Here is a 15,581-nt window from a genome sequence, read left to right on the forward strand (position 1 = left end):
AGCTGAGAAGGAGAAACCCCTGACCCACCCCAGGCCAGGCCCTGCACACCTTCCAGGTGGCTGCCTTGAGGTTGAGGGTGCGCCCACGGTTGGTGAGAGTACTCTTCATGCGCAGGGAGAAGCAGCGCTCGGTGGGGACCTCCGGCTTCTTTTTGGATAGGCCTGGGGTGGGGGGCCACAGGGATGGGGATGAGCAGGTCACCAGGTGGCTCTGGACAGGGCCCAATTCCCTCCAAAATCCTGCTTACTAAAATCTCCCTGGCCTCAAAGGTCGCAGCCTCCAGCAAGGGCCCCCAGGAGTAGGGAATCCTCCCTCAGATACCCCAGGGCAGGGCTGTGTCCCCCTCTTCCCATCTCCCTCAGTCCAGGCTTCCAGAGGAGGAGGGGATGTGCTGAGGGACGGGTGGAGCCTTGGCACCTATGACCAGGGTCAGAGGCCTCAGAAGAACTCACTCTGCCGCAGAGTCAGCGCGTCCTGGAGCTCCTCTTGGTCGCAGGGATGGATGAAATCAAAGATACTGTGTCCGATGAGCTCAAGCTGCCGGGGCGGGGGGGGGGGGGGTGGATATAGGGGGTGTCTAGGAGGAAGAGCACTTTTACCAGGGCCTCTGACCCGCCCCTTCCTACCCATCCTCACCATCCCTGCCCAAATTCATGAGCCTGGATTACTTCACTAGTCCATTCATTCATTCATTCACTTGTCTTCATTCATTCACTCACACACTCACTGAGCAACCATCTCTTCGGCACCTGCTATAGCCAGGCCCTCTTCTAGATGGTAGGCAAAGCTGTGCCACACAGGCAAAATCCCTGCTTCTCAGAGCTTATTGGCTAGCGGGGCAGATGGTCCATAAGGAAACAAATACAACAAAACAACAGAGATATAAAACAATATGGTAAGGAAATGAAGAAAACTAGTGTAAGGCCATGAAATGAGGGGATGCTATCTTAGAGGCCATGGTCAGAGTCCGTGTCTTGAGGTGATATTTACACAAACTGCTGAACCAAGCCAGTGAGGTGGTCATGTGGCTCTCTGCAGTGTTCTGGAAAGAGGGAACAGCAAGTGCAAAGAGGGAACAGCAGGTGCAAAGGTGCACCTCTCCACCTGTGTCTCCTGCCTTCCCATCCCCAGGCCTCTGGGGATTCTTCTTCTCCCACCCAGGGCCCCACACCCCTCCCTGTGAATGGACCCTCTAGCCTCTAGTCTCTTCCCTCCAACTCCACCTCTGTGTGCACCACAAGGGAGATCTCCAAATCCTAAATCCGATTCTACCTCTCTCACAGTCTCTCCCCTGCTGAATATCCTTCCATGGCTCCCCAGTGCCCTGGCAATAAACCTGATTTGGCCCTAAGGCATCTAGCTCTGTTGACTTCTCTAAACTTTTTTCTCTCTCCTTTCCCACTGCACTCAGCACGTAGCCAGGACACACCTCTTTCTTTACCTCAAATTCTCTATTTTATCTCACCTCTGGGTCTTTGCATATTCTGTTCCCTCCACCATGAACACTGCCAGTCTTCGCTGTTCCCATCCATTCCCCATACCTTCTGACTGGCTAGAGGCCTTCAGGTTTCAGCTCAGATGTCTTCTTTCCCAGGAAGCCTTTGATTCCCCACTGAGGCTGGCTCAGGTAACCCCCTTCCCCCGAGGGGCCCCCTAGGCTGCCCCATCCCAGCCCTGGCTGTTCTGAATCTTCCTGTGTGATGACACATCTGTCTCCCCTCTGTGCTGTGAGCCCTGTAAAGACAGGGCTCAGGCAGTCTCCATCGCCTCTGTAACCCAGCATCCCCTGCACAGGGCCAGGCACAAAGCTGGCAGCTCCTCTCACCTGACTGAGGCCCAGGTGTTTGCTGACATTCTCCGACAGGTAAGCCATGTCTCCCTCGGCAGTGAGCACCATGACGAAGCCCTCCAGGGCCTTCAGGTAGCAGGCATCCAGAGCTTCGCCCCCTGCTCCCACCTGGTTCCACTCCCCTGGTGTCCGGGCCAGGGTGGATGGGGTGTCTCTAGTCAGCCATGGATCCACCCTGGCTAGCCTCCCTCTGCCTTCCCTCATTTAGTAGAACTTATAGATGCCCCCAGGTGTGCAAGAACATATGCCAGTGGCTTGGGAATTCCAAGGAAGGCAGGGCCACCATGGATTATAATCGTAAGGGGACAGGGCTTCTCTGGGGCACAGAAGTCTAAGGAGGTGGGGGTCTCCCAGGAGAATAGAATTCAAGGGGGGGTGGCCTCCTTGGATGGAGGGCAGACTTCTAAGAGGATGGGATTCCCAGGGGTCAAAATTTAAGGGGCTAGAAGGAGTCAGAATTCTAAGGGGGGGGGGGTGCGGCAAGCCTCCCAGAGGTTCAGAATTTCAGAATTTTGGGGGCAGGACCTTGTAGATGGGCAAAATTCTAAGGAAGCAGGGACTCCCAGATGACAGAATAGTAAAGGGGCTGAGCCTCCCAGAGAAGGAAAATTCTATGGGGCAGGGAAGTCTCATGGGCAGAACCTGCCAGAAGATGGCTCCACATCCCTCATAAATAAAATCTTTTTCAGGGTCCTGGAGATTCCAAAGTGTGTGTGTGTGTGTGTGTGTGTGTGTGTGTGTATAAAAACCCCCAGCAGGATAGAACTCCAACGGTGTGGGAATTCAAGAGGATGGCTACTCAGGGGAGGGGCCATGGACCCAGGGAGCTTGGGAGGGGACTCTCTTAAGTAGTCATTAAAAGTTGGGCAGTGGGACGCCCGGGTGGCTCAGCGATTGAGCGCCTGCCTTCGGCTCAGGTCGTGATCCGGAGCCCTGGGATCGAGTCCCGCATCGGGCTCCCCGCGGGGACCCTGCTTCTCCCTCTGCCTATGTCTCTGCCTCTCTCTGTGTGTCTCTCATAAATAAATAGAATTAAAAAAAAAAAAAAGTTGGGCAGCTAAGCCTCCCAGGGATATTTATTGCAAGAAGGTCTCTCTCCCTGGGGACCAAACCCTGAGGGTTGAAGCGCTAAGGGAGCCGGCCGGCCTCCGGCCTCCTCCTAGTCCTTGGAAGTCTAACTCGAAAGAGGTGGGGCTTCCCCAGGGGGCGGGGCCTCGTCGGGCTGGCCCCCAGGGGAAGGGGCTCCGCCGGGAAGGAGGTAGGGGGCGGGGCCTTGCCAAGGTGGGACTTCCCGGGGGGCGGGGCTCACCTGCGGCGCAGAGGCGGTGCATGCGCAGGTAGCTGATGGTGAGGCGCATGATGGAGGCCTTGTCCAGGTGCGCGCTGACCCCGCGCGCGAAGGGCAGCGTGTGCGCCAGCTGGTACAGCACCTCGGTCTCCTGGCTGCGCCGGCTGCGGGCCGCATCCCGGGACTTCTCCTTGCGCAGCTCCGTGCTCGACCTGCGGGCGTCGGCAGCGTTCACTGGCGGCGCCCGCGGGGCGGAAGGAGCTGCGTGGGACATGCACGTGGGGCGCTGCCACATGGGGCCCGGGCTCGCGGACGGCAGGGCCGCCACCGCGCACGTCTCGCCGTGCGGCCCGGGCGAGTTTCCGGAGCTCTCTGGGCCCTGCTACGGTTATATTCTGGGGCAGCTCCTAGCCACGGTTTTATCTGTCCCCGAGCCTGCCCGGGCTGCCCCCAGCGGGGCCGCTGTCCCCTCCCTGACTTATCTGCTGTTTGTTCCCCGGGCTTGGGACGCCAGGGGACCAAGAGGCCTCCTGCTGGGAGGGGGCTGGCCGAGCTGGCCCCAAGCCAGGAAAGGGAGGGAACATGAAGATGTCAGCAGCCTCCGGGCCCCCTGCCCTGCAGCCTCCCAGAACCCCCTCTCTCCTGCCCTTTCCCCTCCTCAGCTGAGCTGAATCCTCAGAATCTTAGAACACAGATCTCAAAGTCCAACCACCCACCAACAAGGGCCCTGCCAATGTGACACAGCGAACCAACCCCAGTGTTCTGTGGAGCCAACAGCTAACCACTCACCCCTGCCCTTGAATCTGCTTCAAATGCCTGACTTCTACGTGTGGGGTTGGGAGAAGGATGGGTACGGTTTTGTCAGAAATATCTGTCACTTATCCAGCTTTTTGCCATCAGTTCCCTGTGCCAAGTGGGTAACTTACATTAACCCCCTTAGAGCTCAGACAACCCCAGAGAGAAGGTAGTAACGTTATCCCCATTGAACAGATGAGGAAACCAAGGCACAGAGAGGTTGCAGGGCTTGCCCCCTAAGGAGTGAAGTCAGATTTGAACAATTGTCTGCCTGAACTCTTCAGTTTTCTCTGTTCTGTGGTCCTGGGTGTATCTCCAGGTTACTGCTTCTCACTGTCTTAAATGTCCAAGTCCAAACAACATGGTTTTTGATAAAAAAGAAAAGATTAGAGTACATTATATATAGTATAGTATGCGTTATCTTCTCCATATTAATAATATTGATAAAACCATTAACAAGCAGTTATGATTTGCTGAGCAGCACGTGCGTGTCTGGCACTAAGTACTCATTCAATCCCACCTTAAACTTCCATTTCACAAAAGGGACACGGAAGCTCTGAAAGGTAAAGTCCCTGGTAACAAAAAGTCACAAAGCTAGTAACTGGCAGAGCCGGGATCTGAACTCAGGGAGTGCGGTTCCAAAGCCTTCCATCTTCTTCTGATTCCTTCCTTGTGACCCACCCAGGAGAAGCAGAACTCTAGGAAGGGAGGCTGGCCCTTCCAAAAACCAGAGGCCACTCCTGGGCATGGTATCAACCTCGCTCGCACACAGCAGACCTGCAGCCCCACCCCCAGGCATGACGGAGAGGGGAGGGGACTGTCCTGTCAGGCCGCAGAGGGGAAAAAACTCAGTGCAACCACTGGGAGGCACAGGAGGGGGCAGGCTGGGTGGAACGGTGGAGGGAGCCAGTGATCACCCCCATCCCCTCCTCCCTGGCTGGTGGGAGGCAGGGGCCCCCAGTCCTGCTCTGCCCGGAGGACATTCCGTCCTGTCCTGTTCTGTTCTGTTCCAGCCCTGTTTGTCTTCCTGCCCAGAGGGTGGGGGTGGGCGGGCCTCACTGAGCTGGGGGCCCAGACAGAGGGAAGAGGGAGTGAGAACGGGAATGGGGGTGGGGCCGGCCCCCCACCTCCCTGGGCAGCTGGGCTCTGTAATCCTCTCCGTGGCTTCTCCCTCCATAGAAAGAGCCAGCTGGTGGCTGCAGCAGGACCCTCCTTCCAGCTCCCAGCCTGATCTCTGGATACTCTTCTGGCAGGAAGTGTGGGCCTCTCGCTGGCTTCAGAGACGCCTGGGTCTCTAGCCTTTCGTTCAACAGAGTAGGGACTAGTTCCTCTGGTTCAGGGTTCCAGTCTCACTCCACTACTTATTAGCTGTGTAACTTTGGGACAAATCATAGGGCTTCCCTGAACATAGCACCACAACCCCACAGGGTTGTTTTAAAGATTAAAATGAATTTATATACGTCAAGGACTTAGAATAGGGCCTGGCAATTGATTAGTGCCACCGAGAAGGTTAAGCTTTTCATTATTCCTTCTTTGTCCACATCAGGAATGGAAGGCTCAGGAGTCTTTTGCTCCCTGGAGACCCCCGTGGGCTTTGGTGGTGACCCTGTGGCGTGGTGTGGGTGCAATTACACACACGACTTTCGCACAAGCGCCTTGGAAGTAGACCAAACCATCATGACAGTAAGAATAATGATCACTTTGCTGTACTGAGCACTCAAGGAGCTAGAAACCCCACCACCACCACCACCACCTTCAATCCTCTCAATAGCCCTCCGCAGCAGGGAAAGTGATCTCCCTTTCCCAGGGCCTGAACCTGAGGCTCAGAGCAATGGGATCACTGGCCCAAGTAACCCAAGTGGTAATTGGGGCCCTCCACCCCAGAACCACCCCATGTTCCAACCACACCCCAGTCCGACTGACTGTGTATCTACTTCTGCCCAGAACACTGCTACCAAGCTTATTGCACACCTGTGGGGTATCCTGCCCCAAAGATCAGTTCCCTCACTGCTCCTCGTCTTGGGTAAGGAGAGGTATGACCCCCATCTTCTAGGATATGTTACCGGGGCTTAGAGAGGCAGTCACTGGCACAAGGCCACACATCCAGGAAGCAGATGAGCTGGGATCTGAACCTGACTTTGCAGTCTGTGCTCTTAACTGCCATGCCTGGGTGGGCACGTCCACTCCGGGGGTCTCCACCCTGCCCCTCTTTGCCCGGTGGCCTCCATGCCTTTCCCTTGTCCCACCTCTGCTGCCTCCGGATTTCCCCAGCTGGCCAGTCTCCCCAGCTGGCCCCATGCCCAGCCCTGGTCCAGCCCCCTGGCACTCTGCCCAGCTTGGGACGTGCAGCTGGAACCCTGCCACCCTTCCTCTGTGTTCCAGCAGAGAACAGGGGGCGGGACCAGGGTCTGGAGGCCCCAGGGTGAGGCCTGGGAATGGGGGCTGGGGCGTGGTGCCCCCATCCCCCAACTAAGAGAGGGAGAAGCCCACCTCTGAAGAACCTGCCACCAGAGAGCAAAGGCATAGATAAAGTAGGAAGACCCTGAGCCACACTCGGGGCTGCTCTTGGCCCTCTCTCTTCTGACACTGAGCTGGATATTGGGGGGGGGGGGTCATGAAAAAAGTGTAGAGGATCTAGGGGGCCTTAGGTTGTATCTGGGCATGGACCCCTCTTGGCACTGCGAGGCCAGAGGCAGGGTTTGGGTTTGAGAAAGGACTTGGGTGGGCTCAGTCAGGAGGAATCTCTCTGCCTCCACCTCTGCTCATTCCCAAGGATATGGTAATCCAGTGGGGTGCCTGTACCCAAAGTCCCATCTTCTCTGGGAACCCTCTGATCTGGGGGGCACCCGGGGCCCTTACACCCATCAGAGACCTTCTAAGAACATCCCTGCCCCGGGGTGGGATGGTAATATGCCTGAGCTGGAAGAAAGGAAGGGGGTGAGGAGGTATGGGGGCCCACTCACCATCACCCAGGCCCCCTTTGGCCCAAGTGCCATCCTAGGGGTGCAGGAGGGGACGGAGCGTGGCCGGGATCCGGGTGCGAGTTATGAGTGGGTGGTGCGCAGCACTGGGATGACACCACAGGAAAGGGTTGGCCTTGGTGGGGAAGGGGGAGCGCCCCAGCTCAGCCAGGAGGGGCCCCCACCCAGCCAGGAGGGGGCGCTGGGAGGGGCCGGGCTGAGGCTGGTCCAGAAGGAATGGGATGGAGTTCCTGCAGGCCGGGAGCCAGAGACTGGAATAGAACTGAAGGGGGGAACAGTGAGGCAGGGGTGGGGTGTGGGGGCTAAAAAACATGGTGTTGTGGACAGATCCAATCAGACCTGTGAAGCCAGGGAGGAGGGAAGGGGGTGAGGCTTACTGGATGCCTCAGATTGGACAAGGAAACCGAGGGCCTGCAGGATTTTCCGGGGCCCCACGAAAACATAGCCAGATAGACCCTCTGGCATCGGACCCAGAGCACTCAGCACATCTGCACCTGCTGGGCGGTGATCACAGAAACCTACCCTCTGGCCAGGAGGACCCAGCTGAACACTCTGGCAGGGGAGGTGCTCCCAGGAAGGCTTGCACTGAACCAGGCACAGCACCCTCCATGGGGGATTCCCCAAATAGGGCTTGGCTGGGGTGACCCTGTCCCCAGACCCGGGCCCTGAGTGGGGGTGGGGAGGGAGATAAGGGACTAGACTGTGGGAAGAGGGTCAGGCTGTTTCTCCGTTATTAAAAGAGGTGACTCCACCTTTCAAAAGGGTACAAAAAGGTCCCTGGGAACGGTCCCAGGTAGCTTCTGAAAGGGGACCCCCTCTGCTTATGTCTAGGGAACCCAAGGTTTGAGAGATTGTCGGAGAGCATCCAATTATAGGGCATCTCTCTTCTCCCGAACTCAGCATCTGACTCCTCGTTCCAAGGGAGTCCCTGTATCTGGGAAGGCTTAGTTTGGGGGTATCCCATGAACCCTAGGATCCCAGGGGTCCGGGGGCAAGGAACAACCTCATTGCTGGGAATTCGGAGGCCAGTAGGTTCAGGATGTGGAAGGAGAATGCCGCCCGCTCCCGCAGAAGCCCGGGCACCCCCAATTCCGTGGGGACCCTGGAACCAGGAGGGAAAGCGAACCCGGAGCGGCAGGAAATTGGGGATCACCACCCTGAAGTCACTCCAGGCTAGAGGGGCGGGGCAATCCCCCTCCCCTGCAATCTGCAGGCTGGAGGGTGCGGCGGGGACGGGCCTCCAGCCGCGCGTCCTGGGGCGTCCTCGGCTGGACCCGCGCATCCCCCGCCCGGCTCAGGGGTCCCTGGAAGGAGAGCCCCCCGACTCCGAGCATTCCTGCCCCGAACCCCGGTACCTTGCGCGCTGGAGCCCCAGCGCCATGGCTCGCCGTCGCCGCTCCCGAGCCCTTCGAGGCCCCTAGCCCCCTCCCCTGCCCCGCGAGCCCCCTCCCCAGCCCCGCCCCCGCCGCGCCATTGGCTGCGCCGCGCCCGGCCCGCGGCTCCGGTTGGTCGGCGGGTGTGTCACTTCCGAGAAAGAGGCGGGACCAGAGGCGAGGACCTGGAGCTCCAGCGGTGGGGGGGCACCGCGGCGTCCGCCGCCCCCCAGCCACACCCCTCGCCGCGGACTTCCTCGCCCCCTGGCCCGGCCCCTCGCGCGGAGTTCCCGCACCAGCGCTCTCCCGAGCCCAGCCGGGCCGCCCTGACCCTTACCCCGCCGCCCCGGCCCAGCCCTCCATTCCCTGCCCCCGGTCGGGCCCCTCGGACCACCAGTCCCACGCCCTTCTAGTCGCACAGCTCTGCCTCCTCCGTCGCTTCCTGAGATCCCCCCGCTTCTCGCCACCCCCACCCCACCCCGGCTCTCCAATCCCTCCCCCTCTGTACCCCACCTTTCCCTCTCGGTCCCATCCCTGCAGCCAGTACTCCCACCTCACCCCGCTCCTGCTCCTCCAGCCTGGCACCCCCTGCACCCCAGCCCCACCTCCTTGCCTCCCTAACTCCCTTCTCAAGTTCCAACAGCTGAATGATTACGTTTATGTCAAGTAAATATGTCAAACCCAATCACACCCACTTTTGAAAAGAGCAGAGAAATGGTATCTTTCTACTAGGGAAGTAAGAAGAGAAAGGTACAAGGTCACCAAGGAGTGGCTAAAGCCTTAGGATTGGCTAGGGAACAGTGTGTGTGTGTGTGTGTGTGTGTGTGTGTGTGTGTGTGGGAACGGTTTACTAATCCACAGGGCACCCTTCTTCTGGATGCAGCTTTGAACAGGGAAAAGAATAGTATAGCCAAAGTTTGTAGGATTTGCCTTCTCCAGTATCTCACTCATTTTTCTTATAGGGAACCACTTCTCTCTGTAATATTCTGTTGTCGTTTTTTTTAAGACTTTATTTATTCATTCATTCCCACTGAGCAGGGAGTCTGGTGCAGGACTCGATCCCAGGACTCCAGGATCATGACCTGAGCCAAAGGCAGACGCTCAACCACTGAGCCACCCAGGTGCCCCTGTTTTACTGTATTTAATTTAAATAGGGCTGACCATAACCCTCCCTGCACCAGCTCCAGGGACCTAGGATTCAAACCCAGCCAATCAGTTTATTCTGTTTCCCTGGTCACAGAGATTGGTTCAGGGAAGATGTGTGACCTAACCCAGCCCAGTAAGAACCATTTGCTGCAACTAAAGAAAAAAGATTCTTTATTTCTGCTAGAGTTGCCCAGCTGGTGGGAGGTGAGCCTGGAACTGATGGAAAGAAGAGGCTTTACAAGATAAAAGTCAATACAGAAGAAGGCAGAAATGAAATTTTGTGAAAGATAGTCCTGACATCAGCACTTGGGTACCTGAATCCAGCCATACCTAAACTCCAATTTAATATCAGAACCATTTTGGCTTTTCTTGGCTGTTGCTGTTGTTAAATAAATATTACTTTATTCATTTACTTTGTGCTTAGATTAGTATGAGTCGGGTTTCATCTGCTTTCACCCAAAAGAAAGAGTCTTGATTAAACAAAGGAAATATCTCCCAAGCTCCAGCATGAAGGCATGTGGAGTATGAGAAAACAAGAGGCCTAAATTAGACAGGGCTGCAGGGGAAGCAGTGTCCTACAGGAGGAAGCAGAGGCTATGCGAGTCATAGCAGAGAGCCAGTGTGAGCGTCCGAGGAAACCTGGCACGTGTTAAACACACATCAAAACGGAATTCACAAATATGTACGGATGCGCCGGGCATCTATGATCTGGGTTAGCATTAAACTTCACTCACTGGTTCCTGGCAGCTAAGGCAATAGGGGAAATGTGTTTGTTGAAACGGTTTCCAATTTTTGCTGAATGGGTAAGTTCTCGTCTGCCTCGAGAAACAAGGTTTGTTCCTGGAACTGAAGTTCAGCGGATACATTCTCGTTATTAAAATGTAGAGTGATCTGAGCCACCAAGGACTGTGGGAGCTCCGTGGAGGTGCCTCCTCACCCAGGCCGTCAAGGTTTCCTAGGGAGGAGACATCTGAATGAATAGGATGAACAGCAGAGAGGAAGGTAAAGGGAGGGCTAGGGGAAGGTACTCTGGACAGACGGAAGTGAATATAATGGTGTGGAGTCGAGAGAGCTTGGTACCGCGAGGGACCCAAGAAGTAGACTGCCTGTAACCTGGAGGGTAAAGAGAAGAGGTGAGAGGTGGTGGTGGAGTGGTGCGTGCAGGTGAAAGCCGTTAAGGAAGTTTGGGCGACCTCCTGAGGGCACTAGGGAGCTATGGCAGAGTCTTGAGCAGGACAGTCTTTTTTTTAAGATTTTATTTATTTATTCATGAGAGACAGATAGAGAGGCAGAGACACAGGCAGAGGGAGAAGCAGGCTCCATGCAGGGAGCCTGATGTGGGACTCGATCCCAGGACTCCAGGATCATGCCCTGAGCCAATGTCAGGCGCTAAATCGCTGAGCCACCAGGGATCCCCAATAAATAAAATATTTAAAAAACAAAACAAACCACCCCACGAAGAGATTTATTTTGCTCATGAACTGCCATCTAGGCAGGGCTCCACGCAGGCAGCTCATCTCCACCCTACTTGGCATCAGCAGGGACCACTCAAGGGCTGTGTGCTGGAGTGAGCTGCAGCTCCCCCGTTCACCTGCCTGGCACTTGTTGCTGCCATCAGCTGGCGCCTCAGCGGTGGGCTGCGGCTGGGACATCTCCATGCGACCTTGCCCCGTGGCTGCTTGGGCTTCCTCACATCATGGCAGCTGGGTCTCAAGGGAGAGGAAAAGTGAGTGAGGAAATAGGCAGGAGCTGTGTCTCCTTGATGACTGGGACCTGGAAGTCATGCTGTGTCACCCCCTGTTTTAAAAATTATGTATTTATTATAAATTTTTTTAGATTTTATTTATGTATTCATGAGAGACACGCAGAGAGAGGCAAAGACACAGGCAGAGGGAGAAGCAAGCTGCCTGTGGGGAACCTGATGCAGGACTCGATCCCAGGACCCCGGGATCACGACCTGAGCCAAAGGCAGACACTCAACCACTGAGCCCCAGGCGTCCTCCATCCCCCTTTCTCAAGTCAGACATGAGTCCTGTCTGGCTTCCACTTCCTGATGGGAATTGGCAAGCTCGTGCAATGAAGAGTGTGTGGGACTCGAAATACTACTGTGGCCGTATGGGGGAATATCTGCCACACTCCTCGCGAGACAGGATCTTGGAGCTCTGCCTAGGAGCAGCCCCGTGGGGTGGAGTCTTAAGTCTTGAGATTCTGGAGAAGGGACAGAGGGATCGTGTCCCCGGAACTGTGCACGCACCCAAATCTGGTATCCCTGGCCACTGTTGCCTGTACACCTGCTCAGACATTTCACCCCTAGTATTCACCTCCTTATGTTCACCGTCCCTGCTGCCAGAGACGGGAGGGAGTTGCTCCTAACCTCCTTACAGCTACCTCTTGTGATCTGATTCTATCTCCACTAGTCCTTCCCCGGACTCTGACACCTGATCATAGGGGTTTATAAAGGCCAGCTGGCATTCCTGGAACACTGCCAGGGGCAGAAAATCCCTCCATACTCAAGCCAAGACTAACCTGGAACTAGGTGATGGAAATAAACAGCATGGGCCATAACTATCATGCCCGGGTCCTGTGCCAAGCGCTGTACTAAGCCCTTGGCATTCCTGCTCTTACTAGAACATCACGCCAGCCCCATCAGGTGCGCTCCCTTTTTTTTTTTTTTAAGATTTTATTTATTTATTCATGAGAATATACAGAAAAGAGAGAGAGGCAGAGAGAGAAGCAGACTCCACGCAGGAACCCGACGCAGGACTCGATCCTCGGTGTCCAGGATCACTGCTCTGGGCTGAAGGTGGTGCTAAACCGCTGAGCCACCCAAGCTGCCGTTTTTTTGTTTTTTGTTGTTGTTTTTTTTTTTAATTAATTAATTAATTTTTGCTCCCTTATTTCCCTGAAGTGTAGCATTGTGACCCAGGGGGCGCTGGAGCCCGCCGCCTGCTTGGGTTCAAATTCTGGATCCTTCTTTTGCAGCTATGGGACCTTGGGCAAGTATTTACTTCTCTGTGACTCAGAATCATTTCTGAAAACTGCATTTCATAAAATAAAACACACACACACACACACACACACACACACACACACACACACAATCACCCGGGGTAGATTGGATTATTGTTTCCCCCTCTCTCCATTTCCTCCTTGTTCTAGAACCGCACAACCATGACTTCACTATGTGCCGGTGGAGGCCCTCCTGAATAAATCAGATACAGTCCCAGGCCCAATTGGTCACGTGACATCGTTCGGCCAACGAGAGGGGGACAGACGCTGCTGTCATCACACACACACACACACACACACACACACACACACACACACACGCCAAAGACTCCACCAAACTTGATGATGTGCCTCCTGGAGGGAGGACAAGCAGCATCAGTGAAATACTTTCACCAAAGTAACAGGACTGAATCTCGCAAAGTTTCCGGACGTCACTATCCATTTACAGTGGACAGAAGAACACATGAAACACACTATGAAGAAACAATCAGCCAGATAGATGTAGACTGTGGGAAACCCTAGACCAGCACTGTCCAATAGAACTTTCTGTGGTGATGGAAATGTTCTATATCTGTGTTGCCCAGTATGGTAGCCACTGGCCCTATGTGACTCCTGAGCCCTTGAAATGTGTGTAGGGTGACTGAGGAATGAATTCTTTATTTTTAGCTTCTGGGGTTGCTCCTTTTCTTTCTTTTTCTTTAGGATTTATTTATTTATTCTAGAAAGAGAGGCGAGGGGAGAGCACAAGCGAGTGCAGTGAGGGGCAAAGGGAGAGAAGTCCCCAGGCAGATGCCTCGCTGAGCGGAGAGCCCCATGCCAGGCTCGATCTCACAACCCTGAGATCAGAACCTTGAGATCATGACCTGAGCCGAAAGCAAGAGTCAGACATTCATCCGACTGAGCCACGCAAGTGCCCCAGTATAGCTCTTTCTTTTTTCTTTATTGAGGAAGTGAAATTTACATAACATAAAATAAACCGTTTTAAAGTGTATAATTCGGGGGGGCCTGGGTGGCTCAGTGGTTGAATATCTGCCTTTGGCTCAGGTTGTGATCCCGGGGTCCAGGGTGCGAGTCCCCCATCGGGCTCTCTGCAGGGAGCCTGCTTCTCCCTCTGCCTGTGTCTCTGCCTCTCTCTCTGTGTTTCTCATGAATAGATAAATAAAATCTTTTTGAAAAATAAAGTGTATAATTCAGTGGCCTTTAGTACATTCACGATGGTGTGCATCCATTACCTGTGCCCAGTCCCAAAGCCTTTTCATCACCCCAAAAGAAAACCTGGCACTCTCATCCAGCCTCTGGCAACCACCATCCTACATTTGTCTCTGTGGATTTACGTACTTTAAACATTTCATATAAATGGAATCGTACAACATGTGGCCTTTTGTGTCTGGCTTCTTTCACTTCGCACAATGTTTGCAAGGTTCAGGCGGTAACCCACGGTGCAGCTTGTATCCCCACTTCATTTCTTTGCATGGGTGTTATTGCATTACCCCACTGGATGGCTATCCCACCTTTTGCTTATCCATTCATCAGCTGATAGACATTTGGGTTTGCTTCTATTTTGTGGTTGTTACAAACGATGCCGCTGTGAACATTCATGGGCAAGTATTGTTTGAACACCTGTTTTCAATTCTTTTGGGGTATATGCCTAGAAGGTGGAATTGCTGGTAAATCTAAGTTTTTGAGAAACTGCCAAATGGTTTTCCACCACGGCTATGCCACTTTATAATCCCACTAGCAATGAACAAGGGTTCCAACATGTCCACATCCTCACTAGCATAAGGGCTGTGGACCCATGATGATAGGGGAGGGAGAAGGAACCCCTCTTCTGCCTAATGGTTAATTGTCACTAGACACCCCCCCACACACACACACACATGCACACACGCACAGGGCCAGGTGTTCTTGGATTAAATTGCGATTAAACTGTGTCTACCTCTTTTCTTCTCTGAATTGATGATAGGGGGCTGCCTTCTGTTCTTTTAGCCTGCTGAGTGCCTGCCCTGGAAGGACGGCAATGTATCTCAAGAATTGGGGAAGAGGACTGTCCCATCACAATTGGAACAAGCCAGTGGTTAAGAACACTGGGTTTGGAGTTTAAGAGGCCTGGGTCAAATCCAGGGTCTGTCTGCTTTTTTTTTGAGAGAGAGAGAAGGAAAGAGAGTGAGAGCAGAGAGGGGCAGACAGAGTGGGAGAGAGAATCCCAAGCAGGCTCCATGCCCAGCCAAGCCTGATGTGGGGCTCAATCTCATGACCCTGAGATCATGACCTGAGCTGGAATCAAGGGTCAGATGCTTACCCAACTGAGTCACCCAGGTGCCCCAAAGTTACACAGTGTCTTGATGACTCAGTTTTCCTCATCTGTATGGTGGGGATATAATAGTCCCTACGTCTCTGAGACTGGAGAGGATTTAATGAGAGCAGGGTCATCCACGGTAAGCTCACAGGATCATGTGCCATTCACTAGCTCATTCCTTTTTTTTTCTTTTTATTATATATATATATATATATATATATATATATATATATATATAGAGAGAGAGAGAGAGAGAGAGAGAGAGAGAGAGAGAGAGAAGCAGAGACACAGGCAGAGGGAGGAGCAGGCTCCATGCCGGGAGCCCGACGCAGGACTCAATCCCGGGAATCCAGCCACCCAGGGATCCCCTCACTTGTGCATTCCTTCGAGCGTTTATGATGCATCTATTCTCTGCCTGATGGAGGGGACATAGACTTTCACCAGAACTGCCTCTGCTGGCCAAGGGGCTCCAGCCTGAAGGGTGGACGGAAAAGGCTCAGACAGGCACTTTCCCTATCCACGTGTCCACATGTATATATGTCATGTGCGTGTCGATGTCACACATGTGGCTGTCACAAAACAGGCTGCTGTTAAGGTGTTTCAGTATCAACCCATGTGGATTCTGACACATACACGTGTCATACCATAAGCCTGAGATCTGTATCTTAGCCTTCGGCACACAGTGATATTAGCGTGCTTGTTGATGTTGGCACATGGATGCATGTTGGCACCAGTGCATATCTGGGTTCTGCAAATAAGGGCACCGGTCATAAATAAAACAGGCGAAAGCTCACAGTCATGTCCATGATCGCAGGTGTGTGAAGGTCTCACGCATGTCATAGC

The 15,581-nt window shown here is 54.1% G+C and overlaps 1 protein-coding gene across 5 annotated transcripts in view; it reads right to left on the reverse strand.

The window, feature by feature from the left end:
* Nucleotides 1–8,327, reverse strand: part of HIF3A (hypoxia inducible factor 3 subunit alpha) — a 29,337-nt gene extending 21,010 nt beyond the window's left edge. Inside the window, exons 1-5 of one of the 5 annotated variants that reach the window (XM_025424573.3) lie at nt 8,270–8,327; nt 3,160–3,350; nt 1,827–1,972; nt 454–538; nt 50–162 (exon numbers count right to left, since the gene is read on the reverse strand). In XM_025424573.3, the coding sequence (XP_025280358.3) occupies nt 50–162; nt 454–538; nt 1,827–1,972; nt 3,160–3,350; nt 8,270–8,295 (561 nt within the window). In that variant the 5' untranslated portion in view covers nt 8,296–8,327. Of the gene's footprint in view, nt 1–49; nt 163–453; nt 539–1,826; nt 1,973–3,159; nt 3,797–6,896; nt 7,031–8,269 lie in introns of those variants that run through there. The other 4 variants (XM_035712462.2, XM_035712461.2, XM_035712463.2 and 1 more) reach the window with 4 other exon arrangements.
* Between the last annotated feature and the right edge of the window lie 7,254 nt (nt 8,328–15,581).

This window comes from Canis lupus, chromosome 1 (assembly GCF_003254725.2).
Source record: "Canis lupus dingo isolate Sandy chromosome 1, ASM325472v2, whole genome shotgun sequence".
NCBI lineage: Eukaryota > Metazoa > Chordata > Mammalia > Carnivora > Canidae > Canis > Canis lupus.